A 25,202-nucleotide genomic window follows, 5' to 3' on the forward strand; every position below is an offset into this window, starting at 1 on the left:
CATTTACCTCAGGGACTAGAGCTTTTCAAATATAAACATGAGGAATAGTCTTTTGTCTTTTTTGCTGAAAATGTAATCTGATACTAAAATAAAAATATAATTGACCCCTCCCTCATGCAGTCATCAAATAATTAGGAAATTTTTTAATATGTCAGGTACTACCCAAGGTATTTTATATTGTGGTGATTTAAAAAAAAAGTGACCCCAGTTAAATATAAGAGTGGGAATAAGAGAGGGAGGAGATGTGCAATTTGGGACATGCTCAATCGGACTTCCCCCAAATGGTGGAGTTAGAATCGTGCCAGGGGATTCCAATACAATCCCATCAAGGTGGCATGTACCAATGCCATCTCACTAGTCCAAGTGATCAATTTCAGTTCATAATTGATCACAATGATAGGTCTAAGAGTCAAAGGGATCACACAAACAAGACTAGCGTCTGCTAATACTAACTGATAGAATCAAAAAGGGAGAGAACGATCCATCATGGGAAGCGGGATACACAGCAGACTCATAGAATGGCAGATGTCCTCTGGCCTCAGAATCAGCCCTTAAGGCATTCGGATATGGCTGAAGAGCCCATGAGAGTATCTTAGGCATGGAAAGCCTAGACACTCTGGAAAAAAAAAAAAGACGACGACCTAAATAAAAGATCTCTGTGAGTGAGATCCCAGTGGAAAGAATGGGGCCATCAAGAAGGAGGTACCTTTCTCTGAAGGGAGGAGAGAACTTCCACTTTGACTATGACCCTGTCAGAATAAGATCAAAGTCGGCGAACTCAAAAGGCTTCCATAGCCTTGGCAACTCATGACTAGAGCCTAGGGAGATTACTGATGCCATAAACAAGAGTGTCAAATTGTTAAGTCAACAACAGGAGTCACTGTGTACTTACTTCTCATGTGGGATCTGTCCTTAATGTGTTGTCCAATGTGAAGTAATGCTATAACTAGTACTGAAACAGTATTTTACACTTTGTGTTTCTGTGTGGGTGCAAACTGATGAAATCTTTACTTAATATATACTAAATCAATCTTCTGTATATAAAAAAAATTGAAAATGAATCTTGATGTGAATGGAAGGGGAGAGGGAGCAGGAGATGGGAAGGGTGCTAGTGGGAGGGAAATTATGGGGGGGGGGAAGCCATTGTAATCCATTAACTGTACTTTGGAAATTTATATTTACTAAATTAAAAAAAAAGTTCTTGATGTTCATGGAGTTTATATACTGGCATATGGAGATAACAAATTATAAGTGTAAATATTAGAAAATATGTTTTTTGAAGACAGAAGATAAGCCTGGTATGGTACAGCAGAAGAGGTAAGTAGGGAAGGTCAGGCAAGCATCACTGAGAAGGTAATGGCTGAGCAAATATAGACATCTTGGGGAGGAGCAAATCCAGGGAGCAGGTGCACCAACGCAATTGCCCTAGGCAAGCACACCCGCATGTGGATGGAAGAGGTAGGAGAGCAGAATGGCCGGGATGGAATGATTGATGCAGGTTTTTAAAAAAATACACATTTTCCAAGATCTTTTTGAGGACTCTTCATACACATGGATTCTAAATTTTTTCCTCATCACAATAAACTTATCTTTCAATTCCATTTCCCATAAACTCTCTGAAGAACTCTCGTACTGCCTTAGAGGTATGAGAAGCCTTCTTAAAGACTTCTGATGATTAACCTTACTTGGGGGCCTCTCCAATCATGTGAACCAGTCCCCTCAGAACAGGCTTCCACCCACATAGTTAGGGGATGTGACAAAACAAATGCTAAAGATCATTTCTTACTTTGTGTTTTACTCCAGGGAGTCCTTAACAACAAAGGAGAGTGCATTTGCTTAATAAAAAAGGCGCTGGCATCAGACAGACTTGGATGTGAAGCTGAGCTCCACCACAGTGAACATAGGAAAAAGTGAATCTTTCTGATTGACGATCAGATCGTTCACCTTCTCTAAAACAGGAATAACAGTTACTCCCACAGGATGGTTATGATGGCAGGACAGCACAAGAAAAGCATTCAGTGATAGTCATGATAACCTCACAAGGCTTGTATTATTGTTAGCTGTTATTATTATAGTTACTGTTTTTACCTAAGGTACCGAAGAAATCGTTGCCTAAGAAAGGAAATCCAGGTCTGTTGGCAAGAACAATCATTCTGAAGTCTGGATGAATCACTACAACATTTTCTCTTCCATTTACATTGGCAGAATCTGAAAAATAACAAGTCTTTTTATTCTTAATTGACATTTAATCATTCTTCAGAATGTTAAGTTATAACCCTTAATATAACAAAAGTAGTCACACTACTCAATTATAAGAGCTCTAAGACAACTGTGATAAACTTGGTTGTAGAAAAACTAACTTCTTTGAGAAAGGTTACTCAAGAATAGAATACTGATAAAGCCCATTCTGCATTGTATAAGAGTTCGCATATTTATGGAAATTCAGCATATATCAAAAAAGCAAACTTGTCCAAAAGTTATCTTTCATTACTTAAACCTGGCTTTGATATTATTTCTCTAAAAAATAAAAACAAAATTGCCAATAAGAGATAAAAAACATCCAAGGTATAACATAAATATTGTTTCATATTCATCAAGTCAGCAATTGTATCCCTATATATAGATCCTGCCCCCTGTCTAGCTAAGGAGCAGTTCCTGTTTACATCATGCACCCTGCAACCTAAGTACCTAAAAAAGGTATCAAAAACCTAGTTAATTCAGCATTGTCTTATTTCCAATCAAGGAACTTTTACCACAGTTATTAAAATAAGTGATCTCAAAATGACTAGAGCTTTCTCTGTGCCTATGTTTAAGGCATTAACGAAATTGAATCCTGCAATCGACTGGGTAGTATACATTCCAGATAGAACAGCTAGGTTAGACAACAATTTGACAGAGTAAAATCTTTATTTTTATTATGGTTATTTTAAGAAGAACTATTTGCTATCTGGGTTTATTTAAACTGCAGCCTTTGGCTGTCCATCTTTAAACAAGATAGCTGTGAAACACCTGGAGTTTTATTTGAGATGAGTCTGTAAGAATCTACACTCATAATGTTTTTATGATACCAAAAAATAACCTTCAACAGGCCACATATTCACATCCTAATACAACCAACAGTTATAATATTTGGTCTTTATTAATTTCAGTGGTGGTAAATAACAAGGGGTAGTCACGCCATAACTGTGAGCAATTCTTCCTTTCCATTTTGCTGCTCTCACAATGCCTGCTGAGAGTTGGCATGACCTTTTTAAGAGATAGTATTCAGGATAATGCGAATTCTCATTTTCTCATAAAGTCCTGGGGAAAGTGAAACATTAGATGACTTTTATTAGTACTGAGTTCAGGCTCAGAAATGGCAATCTCGTAATGATGTCAAAGGAGAAGACTTTTGTGATGATGCATTTGTACCTTTTTAATGGGGTCTTCTTTACATGCTTTCTTTGGATAATAAAGATATTAGTTATTGCCTCAACTTGTTTGGTTACCACACTGTTGGCTACATATTTGGAACACCTAGAAATAGATTTTCAAATCTTTTTCAGGACACAAAAAACTGAAATTGCAAACTACAAAATCTTCTCACACTGCATTAGACAAACTCGATTTTTCCTTGTAGGTTAAATACACTGATAAGATTCATCTATCTTTATTTTTTCCTTATAACAATAAAAGGGTAGGTAGGGACAATTCAAAACAGAAGATAACTTATTTCTCAGAAGTGTGTGTGTAATATATAAATAGATGTATGTATTCACACACAAATTATATATGTATCTATAAAATATACATAAACTATATATGTAAATAAAAGGTCCAAAAAAATTTTTTTATTTATACCAACCTAACAATAAAATAGGTGCTAATACTGCAGGCAATAGAAATATCCCTGAGTTAAAAAAAAAAAAAAAAAAAAAAAAAAAACCTCCAGATAACAAAGAAGGAAAATAAATCACACACAAATAATTGAGAGAACAGTATATGGATTGCATATTGCTATTCTCAGAGTTGAAAAATATGGAGCTGATTTCTCCAATGACTACTACTGACATTTTCAGAATTTCTCTGGCTACAAAAAGTAAACTGACATAGCTAGATTTAGATGTATCAATTTTTATAAATGATTGGCAAGAAAGACAATTTAAGTTATATCAAGCTTTCACTTTCAGCCTACTAAGCGTATGATTTGATATGAGCGATGTAAAAATTGCATGCATTAAAGGAAGCATTGTTTATTTATACTCACTTGCAACAATGCGTCTTCCATCTGCTAGAATCATTTCTCCATTTTCTACCAGAGTTTTTAAAATACAAGTGACATTTGTTGGGGCTTTATCTGCCTCATCTACTACCAGAATATGACCCATCTTTACTGCTTTAACCTTTGGAGACAGAAAGTTTATTATAGACAAAAAAATGAAAGCAGTCATTATTAAAACTTCATCAGTTGCTGCATCGAATTTATAACAGCTGGTCTTATTTAAATTACGGATACTCTATCACACACCCAAAGAGGCTTGAAACATAATTAATGGACCTTTACCAGAAGTTTCACAGTTATTAAATGAACCGCTCTATACTTTTTTCTCTCACTTTAGTAATAGTTACTCCTATGATAGTGATGCCCAATTACGCAACAGCAGTTCATGCCCTACAGTTGGCAAGATTTAAAATAACTAAAACAAACAGAGAAATTAAAGTGCATTGTGTCCCCATCACAGCTATCAGAATATTGTATTTGATATAGCTCTTTAAACTGTCTACAATTTTATGAGATCAGGATGGATGGTGCTGAAGAGGTGGGCATTCAAGAGGAAGAGAATCAAAGGTAAAACTCAAGAGACCCTAGGACACACATTAGGGAAAAGTGAATATGAGCAGTTCCTGCTGCCTGAAACAGAGGAAGTAAATATGAGAAAAGAGAGAAGAGATAAAAATGAGTCTCTACAACTAAGGGCTTCATTGTCAGACCAAGAAATATGAGGATACCCAAAACATGCATCAGAAGTTCATATTATGAAAAACTATGCATGGATTTCAGATATTTTTGAATCAAGATAAGTTTTTCAAGGTTTTTTTTTTTTTTTTTTTTTTTTTTTTTTGACAGGCAGAGTGGACAGTGAGAGAGAGACAGAGAGAAAAGGTCTTCCTTTTCCATTGGTTCAGCCCCCAACGGCTGCTGCGGCCAGTGCGCTGCGGCCGGCGCATTGTGCTGATCCAAAGCCAGGAGCCAGGTGCTTCTCCTGGTCTCCCATGCAGGTGCATGGCCCAAGCACTTGGGCCAGCCTCCACTGCACTCCCAGGCCATAACAGAGAGCTGGACTGGAAGAGGAGCAACAGGGACAGAATCTGGCGCCCCGACCAGGACTAGAACCAGGTGTGCCAGCACCGCAGGCAGAGGATGAGACTATTGAGCTGCGGTGACGGGCTCAAAATTATTTTTTTAATTCAATTTTCCACAAATCTTTTGAAGTATCCTCCCATGTACCTTCTCTGCTTAGGTAATTTCATAATTTTGAGTTCAGACATGATAGTAATGAAGCCCGGAGTTACCATTTAAGATATTTAATGGGGCAGTAATATGCAGAGTGGACAAAAAGAGAATTAGTATAATAATTTGGTTTAAAAGTAGTTTGGGGACCAGTGTTTAGTATGACAGTTAAGATAACACTTGGGAGACGTGGATCCCATTTCAGAGTGTCTGGGGTCAAGCTCAGCTCTTCTTCTTATTCTTCTTTTATTTCTTTCTATTTTTTTTAAAGATTTCATTTATTTATTTGAGAGGTTGACTTAGTGAGAGAGAGAGAGAGAGAGAGAGAGAGAGAGAGAGAGAGAGAGAGAGGAACAGACAGAGAGAAAGATCTTCCAACCACTGGTTCACTCCCCAAATGGCCGCAGCTGGGCCAATACAAAGCCAGGAGCCAGGAGCTTCTTCCAGGTCTCCCATATGGGTGCAGGAGCCCAAGGAATTGAGCCATCTTCTACTGCTTTCCAAGGCCATAGTAGAGAGCTGGATTGGAAGTGGGGACAGCCGGGACTCGAACCAGTACCCATATGGGATGCTGGTCGGAGGCAGAGGCTTTACCAGCTATGTCACAGTGCCAATTCTCCCTCTCCCCGGTTCTGCTTCTATTGCCAGCTTTTCTTGTAGCAGGTGATGCTCCCACTGACGTGGGAAACCTGGCCTAGCATTGGCAATTGCAGGCATTTGGGGAGTGAGCTAGAATTGCGAACTCTCTGCCTGTCTTTTTCTCTCTTTCAATATCTCTTTACCTTTCAAATAAATAAATACAAATAAAACTGTTTTCTACAAGTATTACTTAATTTCAAACTCTACACATTTGGAAATAAGGAAAAAAATTCTAGAACAGAAAAAAGATCAATAGAGGATTTCTGTCATTCCCTAAATTTCTCACTCTGAAAAGAGAGCAGAATAAGAAAATATGTGATTTTCTCAATAATTTGCATTTAAATCTTCACCCCTAAAATGATACGCATTTGTTAGACTAAAATATATTCAAATTTAGAGGAGATTCTGTCTCCTACCCTACCCCACAAAAGCTGAAATACGACTATCATTCAAAAAATACACTTGAAAATATTCATATTACTGGATTACTAACCAAAGGTGAGTCTTCATACACAATAAGTCCATCTTTAACAGAAGGCTGAAGAGTAAGAGTTTGTACTGTGGTGTCCCTAGAGTAAAAGCAAGACATTTTATAGTCAGTGAGGAAATAAACTGATGTTCTGTTTAATGAAAATTCTAACACAAGAGCACTGTTCAATAAATTTCTGTTCATAAAGCAAGTGTATGTATTAAACATTCAGGTCCAATCCATTAATCTGCCATCTCTAGATGTGCAAACCAGATCATCTCAGGTCACTTACAACAACAAAGAGTTGCTTTCTAGGACTTGGAACATTTCAGCTGGGATAGGGAAATCCATTTTAGTTTCTTAAATCTACCTTCTAGTATTTACCTGACCCTCTTTTAGATCAGGATCTTCAAAAGTATTAATAGTGGGCCAAGCTGATGTTAGCAGCCTCTGTGTGCATGCATAGCAGTTGGGATGAGATGCCTAATTGGCAGAACTGGTGGCAATGGCGGGCAGGCAGCAACATTTGGCCAGTGGCTCTTATGTGAACATGTGATCCAGAGATTCTAGCAGAGGGAAAGGTCCACAGTTCCCACTGACTTTGAGCCTGGCAGGGCAGCCAGGTGGGACAGAGGGGCACCTGAAGCCGCCCAGGTCAAGACACCTAGGTGGAGCTGTTTCAGGGAACATCAGGCTGGCAGGGTGAAGGGAAACCTCTGGAACTGGCGACTGTGGAATCCTTGTGTGCTGAGACCCCGGGAACTCGGTGGTTAAATGAGAAGGTGCAGGGTGTAGCTAGGTATTGAGATCTACCATGTCCAACTTGTATGTTACCCTGGATACTGACACCCACCCCCCCAGCACTGACCAGAGCTCCCTGGCCACACCCACCACACATCTCTTGGTATTCAATGCACAGACATTCCACTAAGCCACAGAAGCATAGCTCAAAGATAAAAGCTTTCAGAGTAAAAACAATCAACTCCACCAATGCCTAAAAACAAATTCAGAAATTCAAGAAACAATAAGGAAGACAACATGGCCCCCCACCCCCTCAATGAACACAACATTTCAATATTAGAGTGGAGAGACTGAGGAAAGGTTGGAAATGAAATTCAAAAAATTAACCATATGATTACTCAAAAGCAATCAGAAGCAAATCCACAAACTAAAAAAACCCATACAGGATATGAATGAAAGTTTTTCCCATGAAATTGATATTTCAAAGAGAAATCAAAAGGAAATGTTAGAAATGAAGGCTTCAAAAAATCAAATAAAAAATGCAGTGGATAGCCTTAACAGCGGCCTTGGTGAGGAAGAAAAAAGAATATCCGAACTAAAAGATAAATCAGGAAATCTTAAATTCAGACAAAAACAAACAAACAAACAAACAAAACTGTGGGGAGCAACCCGGACTAGACTAAGTTACTGGAATTAAGACTTATTCTATGCATCTGCTCTCCCACAATATGGCGCTGGGAGAGGAGAAAACAGCCTCTACCCAGCTGCCTCCAGTTCAACCAATAAACAGCAGGACCTGCTCCTGATTGGAGGAGAGCAGCGTACTCGGCGTGTGGGCAGCCGAGTTGGGATTGGCGGAGGAGGACTATAAAGGAGGAGAGAGACGGCATGCACCAGGAACATCTATGGGGAACATCTAAGGGGAACACCTGTGCAGCCCCCGAGAAGAGCCGGCCGGCGGTGTGCCGCTCCCCTGCGGAAGTGGGGAATGTGGCCAGGGGGAACCGCCCTTCCACGGAGGTGGAAGGGATAGTAGCCAACCCGGGAAGAACCAGCAGCAAACCCGGGGAGGGCCGAGCAGACGAAAGAACAGCGCAGGGTCTTGTGTCGTTCCCCCACGAAGACGGGGAGCAACATAATGGTGCCGTGACTCGGATATGAAGCCTAGGCAGGGTTTTGTGTCGTTCCTCCATGAAGAGGGGGAGCGACATAATGGTGCCGTGACTCGGATAGGAAACCTAGGAGGGAAGAAACAGGAAGAAGTGGAAAATATCGGAGAGAGAGACTAGCAAACAGCCTAGGGAAAAGCCGGACGAAAAGGGTGCCGGAAGAAGCTATTGAAAGCCTAGGCATAGATTCAGATACGGACTATGGGGGGAAGCTGGGAGAAATCTCTAAGATTGAAAGCGAAAGTGAAACCTGGAGGAGGCTTGGACTCGGATACGGACTGTGGGGAGAAGCCAGGAGAAATGAGAGGAATATTGTTGGAAGAAAACTTAAGGAAACATACCAGGTAGAGAAAAATGTTAGGGAGGATGAAGCCGCGAGTGCAGGCCAAGGCGGAGACATAAGCCACCTTGGAATTCTTCAAGTCACCCCGGGGAGCAAGAGGCGAAGATCTGGAACCAGAGGCAGAGACATGGGCCGCCAGGTTGAAATTCGCCAGGTTAGTCCGGGGAACTTGGACTGAATGCCGGTGGTGGCGGAAACATTCGCGGAAGCCGCCACGTGCAGAGAGAGCACGGGGCGTGAATAGATAGGGAACGCGGGGCTGGCGCGAGGCCGTGGTGCCGGCGCGAAGTGCGTGGAGACCGCGGAGCGTGCGCGCAGAGCCGGGAACCCGCCGGCGGGGCGAGGCGCCGGGAAGCCGCGCAGAGCCGTGAAGCTGCCGCAGGGCGAGGTGCCGAGAAGCAGCCTCGGGGCAGGCGCCGCCGGGAAGCCGCAGGGATAAGAGAAACAGAAGTTTAGAAGTAAAAGGAGAGAAATAGGAATGCTGGAAGATAGAAGTAAAATGGGAGAAATAGGAATGCCCGGAGATAGAGAAATAGAGAAATAGAAAGGCCTCCCTACAACACTGCAATGTGAGAGCTTGGATTCGGTCTGCCTGATTAAGTGAGGCGATGAGCACCTGCGGGCGGCTAGCAGCTTATGCGCCGCAGGTCACCGAAGACAGGCACGAATTAACATCAGTAAGGCCTCCCCACAATACAGCAATTAGAAGGCTTGGATTCGGTTTGCCTGATTGTTAGGGCTTGTAAGCCCCTGCAGGCAGAGCAGACCATGCGCTGCAGGGCACCGAACACAGGCACGCATCAGCGCCTAAAAACCTCCTCACAACATGGCGAAGAGAGGACCCGGATTCGGTTTGCCTGATTGATAGGACTTGTAAGAACCTGTGGCAACTCTAGCAAGTAGAGCAGAGTGTGTGCCGCGGGACACCGAAGACAGGCACGTATCAACGCCAAAAAAATAAAAAGAAAGGGGGATCTGTGGGGAGCAACCCGGACTAGACTAAGTTACTGGAATTAAGACTTATTCTATGCATCTGCTCTCCCACAATATGGCACTGGGAGAGAAGAAAACAGCTTCTACCCAGCTGCCTCCAGTTCAACCAATAAACAGCAGGACCTGCTCCTGATTGGAGGAGAGCAGCGTACTCGGCGTGTGGGCAGCCGAGTTGGGATTGGCGGAGGAGGACTATAAAGGAGGAGAGAGACGGCATGCACCAGGAACATCTAAGGGGAACATCTAAGGGGAACACCTGTGCAGCCCCCGAGAAGAGCCGGCCGGCGGTGTGCCGCTCCCCTGCGGAAGTGGGGAATGTGGCCAGGGGGAACCGCCCTTCCACGGAGGTGGAAGGGATAGTAGCCAACCCGGGAAGAACCAGCAGCAAACCCGGGGAGGGCCGAGCAGACGAAAGAACAGCACAGGGTCTTGTGTCGTTCCCCCACGAAGACGGGGAGCAACATAATGGTGCCGTGACTCGGATATGAAGCCTAGGCAGGGTTTTGTGTCGTTCCTCCACGAAGAGGGGGAGCGACACAAAACCAAGAAGAAAACAGAAAACTTAAAATGGTGTTGGAGATTTATGGAATACTATCAAATGACCCAACATTCTGGTCTTAGGACTTCCTGAAGGTGTGGAAAGAACGAATGGACTAGAAGGCCTATTTAGTGAAATAATTAGGGAAAACATCCCCAATTTGGAGAAAGAAAGGGACAACCAAGTACAAAAAGCACATAGAACTCCTAATAGGAACAGAAAAGATCTTCGACATGGCACATAGTAGTCAAACTTTCCACAGTAAAACATAAAGAAAATATTCTAAAATGTGCATGAGAAAAATGTCAAGGGGCCAGTGCTGTGGCGTAGCAGGTAAAGCCGTAGTCTGTAGTGCCGGCATCCCATGTCAGCGCTAGTTCAAGTCTCGGCTTCTCTACTTCCTATCCGGCTCTCTGCTACAGCCTGGGAAAACAGTGGAAGATGGGCCCCTGCACGTGTGGGAGACCTGGAAAAAGCTCCTCGCTCTTGGCTTTGGATTGGCACAGCTCTGGCTGTTGCGGCCAATTAGGGGTTGAACCAGTGAATGGAAGACCTCTCTTTCGCTCTCTCTGCCTTTCCTTCCCTCTCTGTGTAACTCTTTCAAATACATAAATAAATCTTTAAAAAAATATCAGTTACTCTCAGAAGATCTCCAATTAGACTCACAGCTGACTTCTCAGCAAAAACCTTAGAAGCTAGAAGGGAATGGTGAAATATAGTCCACGTTTTAAAAGAAAAAAACTGTTAACCCAGAATACTGTACCCTGCAAAACTCTTTATGAATGAAGGTGAAATAAAGAGCTTCCAAAACAAACAAATTGAAAGAATTTGTCACCACTCATCCAGTCTTACAAAAGATGCATAAGAATATATGCTACACACAGAAACATAGAAATAGCCATCATCATGAAAGAATGAGAAGGCAGAAAATCCTTCAGTAGAAGTATAAAAGAAATTCAAAGTAAACAATAGAAAAATTTATGGAAAAATGGCAGGGGCAAGTAGTAACTTATCAATAGTCACCTTGAATGTAAATGGCCTCAACTGTTTAGTTACAGATACAGTTTAGTTTAGATACAGACAGGCTGAATGGATTAAAAAACAAGGCCTATCTATTTGGTGCCCACAAGAAACACATCTCACCAACAAAGACACATGCAGACTGAAAGTGAAAGCATGGAAAAAGATAGTCCACATTAACAGAAACCAAAAAAGAGCTGGTGTTATCATCCTAATATCCAACAACATAAACTTTAGCATAAAAATGTTATAATAGACCAAGAAGGAAACTATGTATGATTAATGGATCAATTCAACAGGAAGATGTGAATATAATAAATGTATAAGCACCTAGTTATGGAGTGCTTGGCTATTAAAAGAAATGTTAATGGATCTAAAGGGAGACATAGACTCCAATACAATAGTAACGGGAATTCAATACCCACTTTCAGCAAAGGACAGATCAACTAGACAGAAAATTAGCAAGGAAACAACAGATCATTGACACTGTAATCCAAATGGACCTAATGGATATCTACAGAAACTTTCACCCAAAAGTGGCAGAATACACATTCTTCTCATCGGTGCATGGAACTTTCTCTAGGATTGATCACACTCTAGGCCATAAAGCAAGTCTCAGCAAATTCAAAAAGACTGAAATCATACCATGCATCTTCTCTGACCTCAATGGAATACAGCTAGAAATCAGCAACTCAAGAATCTCTAGATCATATGTAAGCCCAATGGTCCTGAATGAACAGAAGAAATCAAAAGAAGAATAAAAAATTGGGGGAAAGAAATGAAGATGACAATACATAATATCGAAACATATGGGATACAGCAAAAGCAGTGTTAAGAGGGAAGTTTATAGCAATAATGCCTACATGAAGAAATTGAAAAGGTATCAAATAAATGAGCTATCAATGCATCTCAAGGACCTAGAAAAACAACAGCAAAAAAACTCAAAATTAGTAGGAGGGAAAAATAATTAAAATTAGAGAATAAACAAAATTGAAGCCAAAAAAATTACAAAAAAAATCAGTGAAATGAAAAGCTGGTTTTATTTTTTTAAAAGATAAATAAAATTGATACACCATTGGCACAGCCAAAATAAAGAAGGAAAAGACCCAAATCTAGATGAAAAAGAAAATGTAACAATAGATAACACAGAAATAAACAGAATCATCAGAAATTACTACAAAGAGCAGAATGCCAACAACTTGGAAAACCTAGAAGAAATGGATAAATTCCTAGAACAAATAATCTACCAAAATTGAGCCATGAAGACATAGAAAACCTAAACAGACCTATTATCAAGACAGAAATTGAATCAGTTATAAAGACCTTTCCAATAAAGAAAAGCCTAGGACTGGATGACTTCACTGCTGAATTCTACCAGATATTGAAAGAAGAACTAATTGGGTCAGCACTGTGGTGCAGCGGGTTAAAGCCTCAGCTTGTCATGCCAGCATCCCATATGAGTGCTGACTCAGGTCTCAGTTACTCCACTTTTTTTTTTTTTTTTTTTTTTTTTTTTTTTTTTTGACAGGCAGAATTAGTGAGAGAGACAGAGACAGAGAGAAAGGTCTTCCTTTTTCTGTTGGTTCACCCCCCAGTGGCCGCTGAGGGCCAGTGCACCCCGCTGATCCGAAGCCAGGAGCCAGGTGCTTCCCCTGGTCTCCCATGCGGGTACAGGGCCCAAGCACTTGGGCCATCATCCACTGCACTCCCGGGCCATAGCAGAGAGCTGGACTGGAAGAGGAGCAACCAGGACAGAATCCAGCACCCCGACCGGGACTAGAACCTGGGGTGCCGGCGCCGCAGATGGAGGATTAGCCTATTGAGCCGCAGCGTTGTGCACCATTCTATGACTGATCAAGAGACTAATAGTTAAAAACCTTAGCAGGCCTTATTCACGATATGCAGAAAAAAAAAAAGTGCTGCAATTTAGATACCTCTGCAATTTTTCCACAGTGCCACAGGTTAATAATATGTGAAGCCCTACATTTCTAAGAATATAATTCTTGCTCAGTTGTTTCAGGCGAGCTCAAGACTTTGTAATTTTAAAGGGCCCAACATTTTTTTTTCAATAACAGACTAGCTTCTTTTTCCTATAATTACAGATGTAATTTCTTTTTTTCTGTCAAACTTAAGGTACCAAATATGATGCAATAAATTGTTTTGAAAAACAGAAACAAAAAAATACAGCATTCTTTCATGATGAAAACCTTAAGTAAATTGAGTAAAGAAGGAACATTCCTCAACATAATCAAGGCAATTTATGACAAACCCACAGCCAGCATCCTATTGAATGGAGAAAAGCTGGAAGCATTTCCCCTAAGATCCAGAACCAGACAAGGATGTCCACTCAAACATTTGCTATTTAAGAAGCTCCAGAAATCAATCCTTGCATCTAAAACCAACGTATTTTGATAAAGGAGCTAAAATCAATCCCTAGAGCAATGACAGTTTCTTTAACAAATGGTGCTGGAGAAACTGGATCTCTATGTGCAGAAGTATGAAACTAGGTCCCTACTATACACCTTACATGAAAATCCACTCAAAATGGAGCAAAGACCTAAACCTGTAACCAGATACCATCAGATCATTGGAGAACACTGGGGAAACTTTGCAAGGCACTGACATAGGCAATGGTGTCTTAAAAAAGACCCCAGAAGCACAGGTGATCAAAGCCAAAATTGACAACTGGATTACATCAATCTGAGAAGCTTCTGCACTGCAAAAGTAACACTCAGGAAAGTGACAAGGCAACTGACAGAATTGGAGAAAATATTTGCAAACTACACAACTGATAAGTGCTTAACATCCAGAATCTATAAAGAGCTCAAGAAATTCAACAACAACAAAACAAACAATCCAGTTCAGGGGCAAAGGACTTGAACAAGCATTTTTAAAAAGAGGAAAATCAAAATGGCCAACAGACACTCAAGAACATGCTCAGGGCCAGTGCTGTGATGCAGTGGGCTAAAGCCCTGGTCTGAAGCGCCGGCATCCCATATGAGCACCGGTTCTAGTTCCAGCTGCTGCTCTTCCGATCCAGCCCTCTGTTATGGCCTGGGAAAGCAGTAGAAGATGGCCCAAGTCCTTGGGCCCCTGCACCCACGTGGGAGACCTGGAAGAAGCTCCTGGGTCCTGGCTTCAGATCGGTACAGCTCTGGCCATTGCAGCCATCTAGGGAGTGAATCAGCAGATGGAAGACCTCTCTCTCTGTCTCTACCTCTCTCTATAACTCTTTCAAATAAATAAAATAAATCTTTAAAAAAAAAGAACATGCTCAGTATCACTAGCCATCAGGGAAATGTAAATCAAAATAATGGTGAGGTTTCACCTCACTCCAGTTAGAATGGCTCTCATACAGAAATCAACAAATGACAAATGCTGGTGAGGATGTGTGGAAAAAGGTACCCTGGTCCACTGTTGGTGTTAATGTAAAGTGGTGCAGCCACTGTAGAAGACAGTATGGGCATAGCTCAGAAATTTGAATATAGACCTACCATATGATCCAGTCATCCCACTCCTGGGAATTTACCCAAGCCAAAAGAATTCAGCAATGAAAGTTATCTATACTTCCATGTTCATTGCAGCACACTTCACAATAGCTAAGATGTCCATCAACTTTTAACTGGATAAAGAAACTACTGTATATGTACATGTATTGTATATGTACACATATATTGTATATGTACACTACAGAGTACTACTCATCCATAAAAAAAAATGAAGTCCTGTCTTTTGCAACAAGATGGTTGCATCTGGAAACCATTATACTTATTGAAATCATCCAGTCCTGAAAAGACATAATATTTTTTCCTGATCTGAGGTAGCTAATAGAGTACCTGAAATGTAATGTATTGGAGTGAAGTGGACATTTTGAGAATCGATGATTGTTTATAACCCTTGTCTCTTCTATTGAGGAACTGTGTTTTTTATTTTTTCTTTGTTTTCTCCTGATACTATTTGTTGAACTATTTTAATTACAGTAGGGTCACCTATACTATCATTAAGTATACTGAAAATAGATCATTCATATAAATAGGATTAAGTGTCTGGTAATAATAATAGATAGAATTAAAAAGGAGTGAATGCTCCAACATGGGAAGCAGTCCATACAGCAGACTCATAGAATGACAATCGCTTTAAGAAACACTCCAACCTCAGAATCAGCCCCTAAGGCATTCTGCTCTGGCTGAAAAGCCCATGAGAGTATTTTAGGCATGGAAAGCCAAGACACTGTGGTAAAAAACGTCCTACATGAAGGATCTTGGCAGGTGAGACCTCAGTCGAAAGAAGTAGTCATCAAAGAGGTTCCTTTCTCCAGAGGAAGGAGAGAACTTTTACTTTGTTTATGGCCTTGTCTAAATACTGATGGAGTTTGTGAATTCAAAGGTTTCCATAGCCTTGGCAGCTCATGTTAGGAGGCTTGGGTGATCATACATAAAAGTGCTAATTGTTAAAATTAACAACAGGATTCACTGTGCACTAACTTCCCATGAAGGACCTCTGTCTCCTCAAAGAGGAGATATGATATTATATTTAACAATAAAACTTGTTCTCAAGAATTTATTTTACTTTAGTGTATTAAGTGGACGATATTCTTATGTCCCATAAGTTTTAGTTATGCCTAAATGTCTCATTCCATTGCATGTTTTCTTAGATGCTTTCTTAATTAATGATAAAACTTGTTCTCAAGGACTTATTTTCTTTTAATGTATTAAATTGAGGTCTAATGTCTCAAAAAATAAAAAGAAAATAGATCATTGCAAAAATTAAGAGTGAGAACATGATAGGAAGGGAGAGGGAGGGCTGGAGCACGGGCAGGAGGGAGGGTAAGGGGGGAAGTGCCACTATGTTCCTGAATCTCTATATATGAAATACATGAAACTTGTATAACTTAAAAAAAAAATCTCATGGCCAGTTTGATCATGTCAATTGGAAAATTAAAACTACTTTTAAAATATGAGTAGCAGCTTTCTTTAGAAGAGTCCTAAGATATTTTTTTTTTTTTTGACAGGCAGAGTGGACAGTGAGAGAGAGAGACAGAGAGAAAGGTCTTCCTTTGCCGTTGGTTCACCCTCCAATGGCCGCCGCAGCTGGCGCGCTGCGGCCGGCGCACCGCGCTGATCCAATGGCAGGAGCCAGGTACTTCTCCTGGTCTCCCATGGGGTGCAGGGCCCAAGCACTTGGGCCATCCTCCACTGCACTCCCTGGCCACAGCAGAGAGCTGGCCTGGAAGAGGGGCAACCGGGACAGAATCCGGCGCCCCGACCGGGACTAGAACCCGGTGTGCTGGCGCCGCAAGGTGGAGGATTAGCCTAATGAGCTGCGGCGCCGGCCCTAAGATGTCTTCTCAAACTACCTTTCTATTTTTTCATAGTAAAATGTAAGGCTGCCATTGTATTTGCGTACCTAAAAGAGTAAGACTACTTAAGACGTGAACTTAAGACCTTAGTGTTATACTTGTGACATTGATACCCAAATGCCAAATTTTATGACAATTTGTTAAGATTACAAAATGTAAAATAAGGAACAATGTATACTTTTAAAAGCTCTCAATGTAAAGCTTTTACCAAAATCTTGCCAAATATCTTCTCATTCTCCATGTTAGAACTAAACTATGTCTTACTGTGAACAGTCCTTCTGCTTCTAGATGAAGTTGTGGTAGTGATATAATTTCCCAATAGTGATAAAGAATACAGTCATTATTTTAACAACAATAACAACAACATACTTATTTAATTCTAGGACTGAATTAATAAAACCCAAAAAGTTAGGTTGCCTTTTCCCAGTTTAATATGTATTAAAAAAATGTTTCCTTAATGTAATAGTGCAAAAAAATCATCAGAAAATTGGCATAGAAGATCTTGACAATATTTCATGTTGTTAATTGAATACTGCCCAGAAATTGAAAAGCAGAATGATTGTATTGGTATGCTTTCACAGCCCCATAAGTAAATCACTGTTGAACGGTCAAAAAAAGAAGTAATTGTTCACTGGGATCCTGAGAAATAATGTACAATATGGTTTATAATGCAATAAATATTTCTCCAAAAATAAATGTAACTTAATGTCAAAAAAAAAAGATTACAAAATGTGTATTTTTTTTTTCAAAAAAAGCAACAAATGCCACATGTAAATAAAACATAAAGCAAACGAGGTACCATGAAAATTTTTTTGTTGTTTGTTTTAGCAAAACATCTTCAATCATAATCAGCTAATTGTTTGAAAAGAAAGTCATAGGGTAGTGGAAAGAAGGCTTTTGAGTCAGATCACTCAGGATGCAAAGTCTTGTTCTTGTCACTGACCAATTTGTGGTTCTTAGTCATGTGGTCTTAGGTAAGCACTACAGCTCATCCAGAAGAATGACTGCTAGAATGCTTGGAAAGTACCTAGCAGATATTAGGAGTATAATTACATGTCCATTCTAACTAGTTATCGTTACTGTGTTGTTGCAACTGAAGTTTCTTGTCCATGTAATTTTTTTTAAGATTTGCTTATTTATTATTTGCAAGGCAGAGTTAGAGAGAGGCAGAGGCAGAGAGAGATCTTCCATCTGCTGGATCACTCCCCAAATGGCAGCAATGGCTGGAGCTGCGCTAATCCGAAGTCAGGAACCAAAAGCTTCTTCCGGGTCTCCCACGTGGGTGCAGGGGCCCCAGGACTTGGGCCATCTTCTGCTGCTTTCCCAAGCCAAAGCGGAGAGTGGGATCAGAAGTGGAGTACTCGGGACTAGATCCAGCATCCACATGGGATGCCAGCACTGCAGGCGGTGATTTTATCCACCACACCACAGCACTAGCCTCATTTGTCCCTGAGATTTCAACCTTCTCTTTAGGTTTCAGCACAGACAGTAGAATTTACTGGACTCCCCTGCCTGACCCTTTCTCTTCCAGCTTGTGTGCTCTTGCTCTATGTGTTCTTTGAGCCCTGGATTTCTCCTGTTTCATCCTTGACACATTGCATTGTAATGACGTTTTAATTCCTATTTTTTGTGGGGCTGTGGCGCAGTGGGTTAAAGCCCCAGCCTGTAGCGCTGGCATTCCATATGGGCGCTCGTTTGTGTCCAGGCTGCTCTTTTTTCGATCCAGCTCCCTGCTAAGGGCCTGAGAAAGCAGTAGAAACATGGCTCAAGTGCTTGGGCCCCTGCACACATGTGGGAGACTGGAAAGAAGCTCCTGGCTTTCGATTGGCAGAGCTCCGGCCATTGCAGTGATTTGGGGAGTGAACCAGCAGATGGAAGACCTCTCTCTGTCTCTGTACCTCTCTGTCTCTGTAACACTTTCAAATAAATAAAATGAATCTTTTTAAAAAATACCCATCTTTCTGTACAAAGTATCAGATCTAAAAGCATCAAAGATATCTACGTTGTCACTCATTCTGTCCCAAGCATCTAGGAGATGTCTGGCTTATGGGAGGAATTCAATAAGTATTTGTTGAAGTCAACAAAAATTACTAAAAGGCAAAATATCAATATGATGGCTTGTGATTCATGACATAGCATGTGGACTTCTCCACTTATACTGATGGAACTCTTTTGGAACAGAAAATCTGGAACACACTCTTGTAAATAAACTGATTTATATTAAGGACAGATTGTTACAGGGAAGAATGATCATACTCATCTGCAAGTCCGTTTTAGAACATATATATTCATGTCAAGAGTATTCTTGAGGTTGACGAGTCAAGGGCCTGACTTTTATATCCATCATTTATTTCAACTGAGTTGAATTTGGACTATTGCAGCAAGTAACTACTTCTAATTCTTCTTCTTCTTCTTCTTCTTCTTCTTTTTTTTTTTTTTTGATAGGCAGAGTTAGACAGAAAGAGTGACAGGGAGAGTCTTCCTTCCGTTGGTTCACCCCCCAAATGGCTGCCACAGCTGGTGCTGCACTGATCCGAAGCCAGGAACCAGGTGCTTCCTCCTGGTCTCCCATGTGGTGCAGGGCCCAAGCACCTGGGCCATCTTCCACTCTCTTCCTGGGCCACAGCAAAGCACTGGACTGGAAGAGGAGCAACCGGGACAGAATCCGGCGCCCCAACTTGGACTAGAACCCAGGGTGCTGGTGTTGCATGTGGAGGATTAGCCAAGTGATCCGCGGCACCGGCCGCAGCAAGTAACTTCTGCATCAGAGTCTTCACTTACCAGGGCTCCAGCAGATATGTTGGCAATATAATTAGTAACATTTAAAAATTCTAGTCTGCCTTATTGGTCTCCAACTTGAAAGGCTTCTCCTTCTAACCTAACCAAGCAGTGATTATATATATAATATACAGATTCTATATACACACATAATGTGTGTGTGTGTGTGTACATACAAATTTAATTCCCTTGGAGTATGGCCTATTGTCATTCCAGACCTATATTCCAAGCCCCCAACCCTATGATTCTTGATCGGGGGGCACCTGTCACATCACCTACTGCTTCCTACATCCCAGGCATTACATATTAAAAGTTACTCTTTTATCTTCACCAAGAATCAAATTAAAGCTGTACCTAAAAATAAACCCTGTGGGATGTTAAGTAAAAATATATTGTGACAATTCATTGATGCTTATGAACTTCTAGAATGGATAAAAAATGTTTCTTACTCAACATTATGATCTATAGTCATATATACATTTTCTGTATTCATGGGTCTTACAAAGCAGCATAGGAAATACTTTATACTTTTTTTTTTGCTAATAAATTGACTTTTAAGGTTTAGAATAAATCAAGAACATAGCTTAATTAACCTCACTTAAATTCACTATTAATATTCTAGCAATGAAAAAGGGGTGTGTTGAGGAAGGGAAGAAAGGCATGTTCACACAGATTTTTATAGCAATATAACGAATTTCTCACCTCAGCTCTCACATACTTTATGGGCAACAACATGACACCTTCCAGCACAAAAAGGAAAAAGAAGCTCTTGCATCGGTGTCAGCAGAAAGGAAACTCAGTTGATACCTTAATAATTATAGTACTTCTTAACAGATTAAAACCAGTAAATTTAAACTGAGTTCTCGTTTTAAAAAAAAAGCAAATAAATTTCCCTCTAACACTTGAATTCTGATTCACAACTTGACAAATGAGATTTCTCCAGATGTTTGTGCTGGAAATAAAAACTATAACTTGGAGGGAAAAAGCGCAAGTTGGCTAATATCTAAGAGAGACAAAAAGAATAAATACAAACAGAAAACATGGCTTTCAGTGGAGTAGTCATTGGAGAGGAATTTATAGGACAACAGTGATTTTGCCCTATTCTTATTATTGATCCTTTCATCTTGTGCAGCTAAAGAAAAGCAAAGGTTAGTAAAATATGTAAAATGATATGGAGTTTAAAAAACCAGTTAGCTTGTATTTCAGGGAGGTACTCTAATTATATAAGAGTAGAAAACAATCCACACTACCCACTGCATAGCGCTCACAAAGAAAGGAGGCTGATTTCCAAGACAGTCTATAATATCATAAACTTAATCTTTTTTTTTTTTTTTTTTGACAGGCAGAGTGGACAGTGAGAGAGAGACAGAGAGAAAGGTCTTCCTTTGCCATTGGCTCACCCTCCAATGGCCGCTGCGGCTGGTGCGCTGCGACCGGCGCACCGCGCTGATCCGAAGGCAGGAGCCAGGTGCTTCTCCTGGTCTCCCATGGGGTGCAGGGCCCAAGCACTTGGGCCATCCTCCACTGTACTCCTGGGCCACAGCAGAGAGCTGGCCTGGAAGAGGGGCAACCGGGACAGAATCCGGTGCCCCGACCGGGACTAGAACCCGGTGTGCCAGCGCCACAAGGCGGAGGATTAGCCTAGTGAGCCGCGGCGCCGGCCCATAAACTTAATCTTAATAAGTGAAAATTGACGGCTGTTGTCACAGGTAGCATATGAACTGACTCTAAAAGAAGAAAAGACAAGACAATATAATGATTGTTGCTCAGAGAGTGTTTGATTAAAATCATTGTTCTGTATTTATGGGTGTTTTAGATGAAAGACTATTAATTCTCCACACAAATAAGCAATGACTCCAGGAGAACATTTCGCTACAATTTTAATTCTATTTTGGCTTGCTCCTTTTAAAAAAACAAGTTTGAAATTTAAACTAATGAGTTTAACGTCAACAATTTTAACAATACTGAGGAAAAGAAAATTTAAAACACATCTTAGTCACATTTCCTTACCCTAAGGTTTAATAAAGAGATGATTTTCCAGTAACAGAACAGTTACCAGTAATGCTTGATGAATTAGAATGTTCAGCTAATTGTTGACATTTCTGTTATCACCAATTGTTCTCACTTCTTAACTATTATACAAACTACAGCTGTCTAGAAATTCAAGTTTGGGCCAACAAGGAGACACTTAAAGCAATAGTGTGCCGTACTGTATTCGCCTTTTAAATCTGTGATTTTAAAGCCTTTTAAAAATTTGAATTATTAATGCTTCAGTGGTAACTTCAAATGATTCCAGAAGCAATAAAAGTAATTAAATTGTGTGAAGACCAGGTTTTTGTCAAAATAAGGAAAGAAAATTGGCCTGCAGACAGCAAGCACGGTCTGTTCTGAGATGATGTTTGTAAAGGTACAGTAAGTTACTGTCTTCTAATTTACTGAGGAACCACAGACCTCAAAATAGTGATGTTTATCTTAAAGATGATATTTTAATGAGTTGCATTTTAATTGATTTATGATTAGCTTTCCTTTAGAAAAATTGTAACAGTTATACACAAGAATGAAGGAAGAAAGAAGACGCACCGGAGTTTCAAATAGCTGACAAAAATTTCTTCTGACTTTAAAAAAAATGGCTATGGGAAAAGTCTACTCAATAATTTGTGCTGAACATGAGTGGGAAAAGGCAGAATACAGCTCAGGGAAGGCCATAGTTACTCAATATGTTAATAAGAGGGGTGATAATGAATACATAAGGAGATGGTAATTTTTACTATTCAGTGTAATATTGTTTCAGAAGCAAATGCTGTTGAGAGATGTTTTTCAAGTGAAGACTTCATGGCATCATCTGGAATATTATTTTTATAAGGCTTATTTTAAAATAATTCATGAAATAGAGGTAAAGAACACTAATAATAACTATTATTAAGAAAACAGAGTGGCATTTAGTTATGGGTTTAAAAATCAATTTAGGGGCCAGTGCAGTGGTGTAGCGGGTAAAGCCACCACCTACAGTGCCGTCATCCTGTATGGGCACCGGTTCAAGTCCTGGCTGCTCCACTTCTGATCCAGCTCTCTGCTATGGCCTGGGAAGGCAGTAGAAGATGGCCCAAGTCCTTGGGCCCCTGTACCCATGTGGAAGACCCAGAAGAAGCTCCTGGCTATTGGCTTCATTTTGGCACAGCTCCAGCCGTTAGGCCATCTGGGGAGTGAATCAGCAGATGGAAGACCTCTCTCTCTCTCTCTCTGCTCTCTCTGTGTAACTCTGACTTTCAAGTAAATAAATACATTTAAAAAATCAATTTAAAAACTAAACAATGTCTACAAATCTTCTGGACTCTCAGCGAGATAGTAGCACATCATCTACCACACCCAACCCCTACATTGGTAATGCAGCTGCCTCAGACCCTCAAAAACATGCATGGATTTGGTTATAATTAGTATTCTTATTCAACTATATTTCCAAAAAGACACACAATAAGCTATGATCACAACAACCTACAATGTTACTAGTTTGTATCACTATCTCTGCAGATGGAATTAACATAGCTGACACAGGGTCACATCATAAAAAGTAAGGAAGACATAGAGTGGGGTGGGGAGAAAGTATTATATTATACAGTGCTTTGATTATTTTGAATGCTTTGAGGGAAAAGTCCTCTCAGAAAGATAAGCAAAATATTATTTCTGCCAAAGCGACTGAAAAGACTCCAGCTCTTAAAATAGTTGTTTTGGAGGACACAGAGTTTATTTAATAGTCAATCACTCATCACTAACAGGCCCAGATGCAAGAAATCCTAACAGACTATAAAAGGGAGGAAGACATTAGGGGGATAATATTTATGAAAGGAAGTGTACTCTGATGCAACACTTCGCTCTTTAGAGGTGGCTTCTTGCTGGGAACAGCAGGTAGAAAATAGCTACAGCAAAACAGTCACCTAACAGAAGCTAAACATTTCAAAATGTTCAAAAACATTTAAAATCTCAGTACCTCTACCAAGTCTCCTAGTACTACTCTATAAACAGTGTTTCAGAAAGAATTCTTCCAATAGCCAAAGCCATGCTGATAATCAAGTCTTATGACAAACTCTGAAAATTTTGTTAAGTTGTCCAGTCTTCAGAAATAAAAACAAATTTGCTAAACTGGTATCTGGGAAATTCAACTTGTTATGTTCAATCTGAAAACTAATTTTCCAGCTTGATACATTTCAGGAGCCCAAAATGATCTAATTTTGGGGGAAAGAACTTCATTTGCCCCTTTCCAGACAAAAGTGAATGACAGCATCCAGGGCCCTTATTTGAACAGAGCAATGTATTTTAACATCAGTTTTTAACAAAGTCTAGACGAACAGATTAAAGAAGAATAAGAGGACAAAGTTAATGAATGTGCAAAGATGTGCACACAGATGCAACTGGCGTGTGAGAAGTTTTCTACACTAGATAAATCTTGGTCAGAAAAGACAGCGCATAGTAGTTTCCATGTTTAAAAGACTTTGTCAAGTGAAAAAGTGCAATTAACAGTCAACATTAGAAATAATCACTTCTCATATCAGCATATTCCAAAATCTGTCACTTAACAGGCACTTCTTGAGCATCTACTAATGGGTACTGCTTTAGAAATGAGAGGAACATGTGTGAACAGAACAGGTAAAAACCCCTTCCCTTGATGATTCTACATTCCTGTGTTTGTGGGAAGTTAACTTACCAGACTGGCAATGTACAAGCTACAGTATGAACTAGATCTTGCATAAAATTAAGCAGCACAAGATATTTTACCACAGGCAATTCAAAGAAAAAACGTTTAAAAAAAATGGTTTTGATCAAGACAACATGGTAAAGCAGCCTGCTGCTTATTAAGTCCTGCAAAAGAGGTATGTTCTCCCCAAAGCTGGACAGGGATGCTCTTCTGGATAATGACCTAAAATACATGTTTCATGTAATGCATACAGTCTAAGACTTACTGCCTTGTTATAAAATATCATGTTACTTGCTGCATTATAATCCCTGAATTATTATTGTATCTTTACTTCTGTTTGTTAGTTGGCAAAAAACAATACCCAATGCTCTGTATTTTTTAAATTTTAAAAATGTATTTATTTGAAAGGTAAAGAAGCAGGAGAGAGAGAGGAAGAGGGGAGAGGGAGAAACTAGGAGCCAGAAACTCTATCCTGGTTTCCCACAGGAGTAGAAGAAACCCTAGGACTTGAGCCTTCACCTGCTGTCCCCTAGAGTCTACATTCACAGAAAACTGCAATTGCAAGCACAGCTGAGACTCTGACCCAGAGTCTCAAATGTGTGATGTGAGCATCCCACGTGGGGTCTTAACTCCGTGTGTGTCCCTTTTTCCTCAACCTGCTTCCAATGCTCTGGTTTTAAATCTGCCAGATTTTAAGCACTTGGGTCAAACAGAAAACAGCACTATGTAAGCTCTATATTTGGAAAACTCTTATAGTAAATTTGTCTTTATGTTTTCTATAATTAACTTACTTAGTTTTTATGACAGTGTTTCCTGAAGGTAAAAACTGGTAAACCCTAAGAAAAACAACACATACTGCTCTTTGCAACAGCAATTAACGAGCTCACTTCAACTCCAGCCTATCTCCAAGGGTCATTTTCACGGCAGAGGAGAAGGAAGAGACACCTCTGAGGAATTAGAGGGGCGAGGGCT

The 25,202-nt window shown here is 40.3% G+C and overlaps 1 protein-coding gene across 2 annotated transcripts in view; it reads right to left on the minus strand.

Moving 5' to 3' along the window:
- The window catches only part of VWA8 (von Willebrand factor A domain containing 8), a 407,445-nt gene that overhangs the window by 154,295 nt on the left and 227,948 nt on the right, over window positions 1-25,202 (minus strand). For both annotated transcript variants that reach the window (XM_008260014.5, XM_051850641.3), the window contains 3 exons: window positions 6,624-6,699; window positions 4,247-4,382; window positions 2,089-2,208 (listed from right to left, as the gene is read on the minus strand). In XM_008260014.5, the coding sequence (XP_008258236.3) occupies window positions 2,089-2,208; window positions 4,247-4,382; window positions 6,624-6,699 (332 nt within the window). The remainder of the gene's footprint in view (window positions 1-2,088; window positions 2,209-4,246; window positions 4,383-6,623; window positions 6,700-25,202) is intronic.

The sequence above is a fragment of the Oryctolagus cuniculus genome, chromosome 9 (assembly GCF_051225735.1).
Source record: "Oryctolagus cuniculus isolate XC-2025 breed Fujian yellow rabbit chromosome 9, ASM5122573v1, whole genome shotgun sequence".
NCBI classification, from domain to species: Eukaryota; Metazoa; Chordata; class Mammalia; order Lagomorpha; family Leporidae; genus Oryctolagus; species Oryctolagus cuniculus.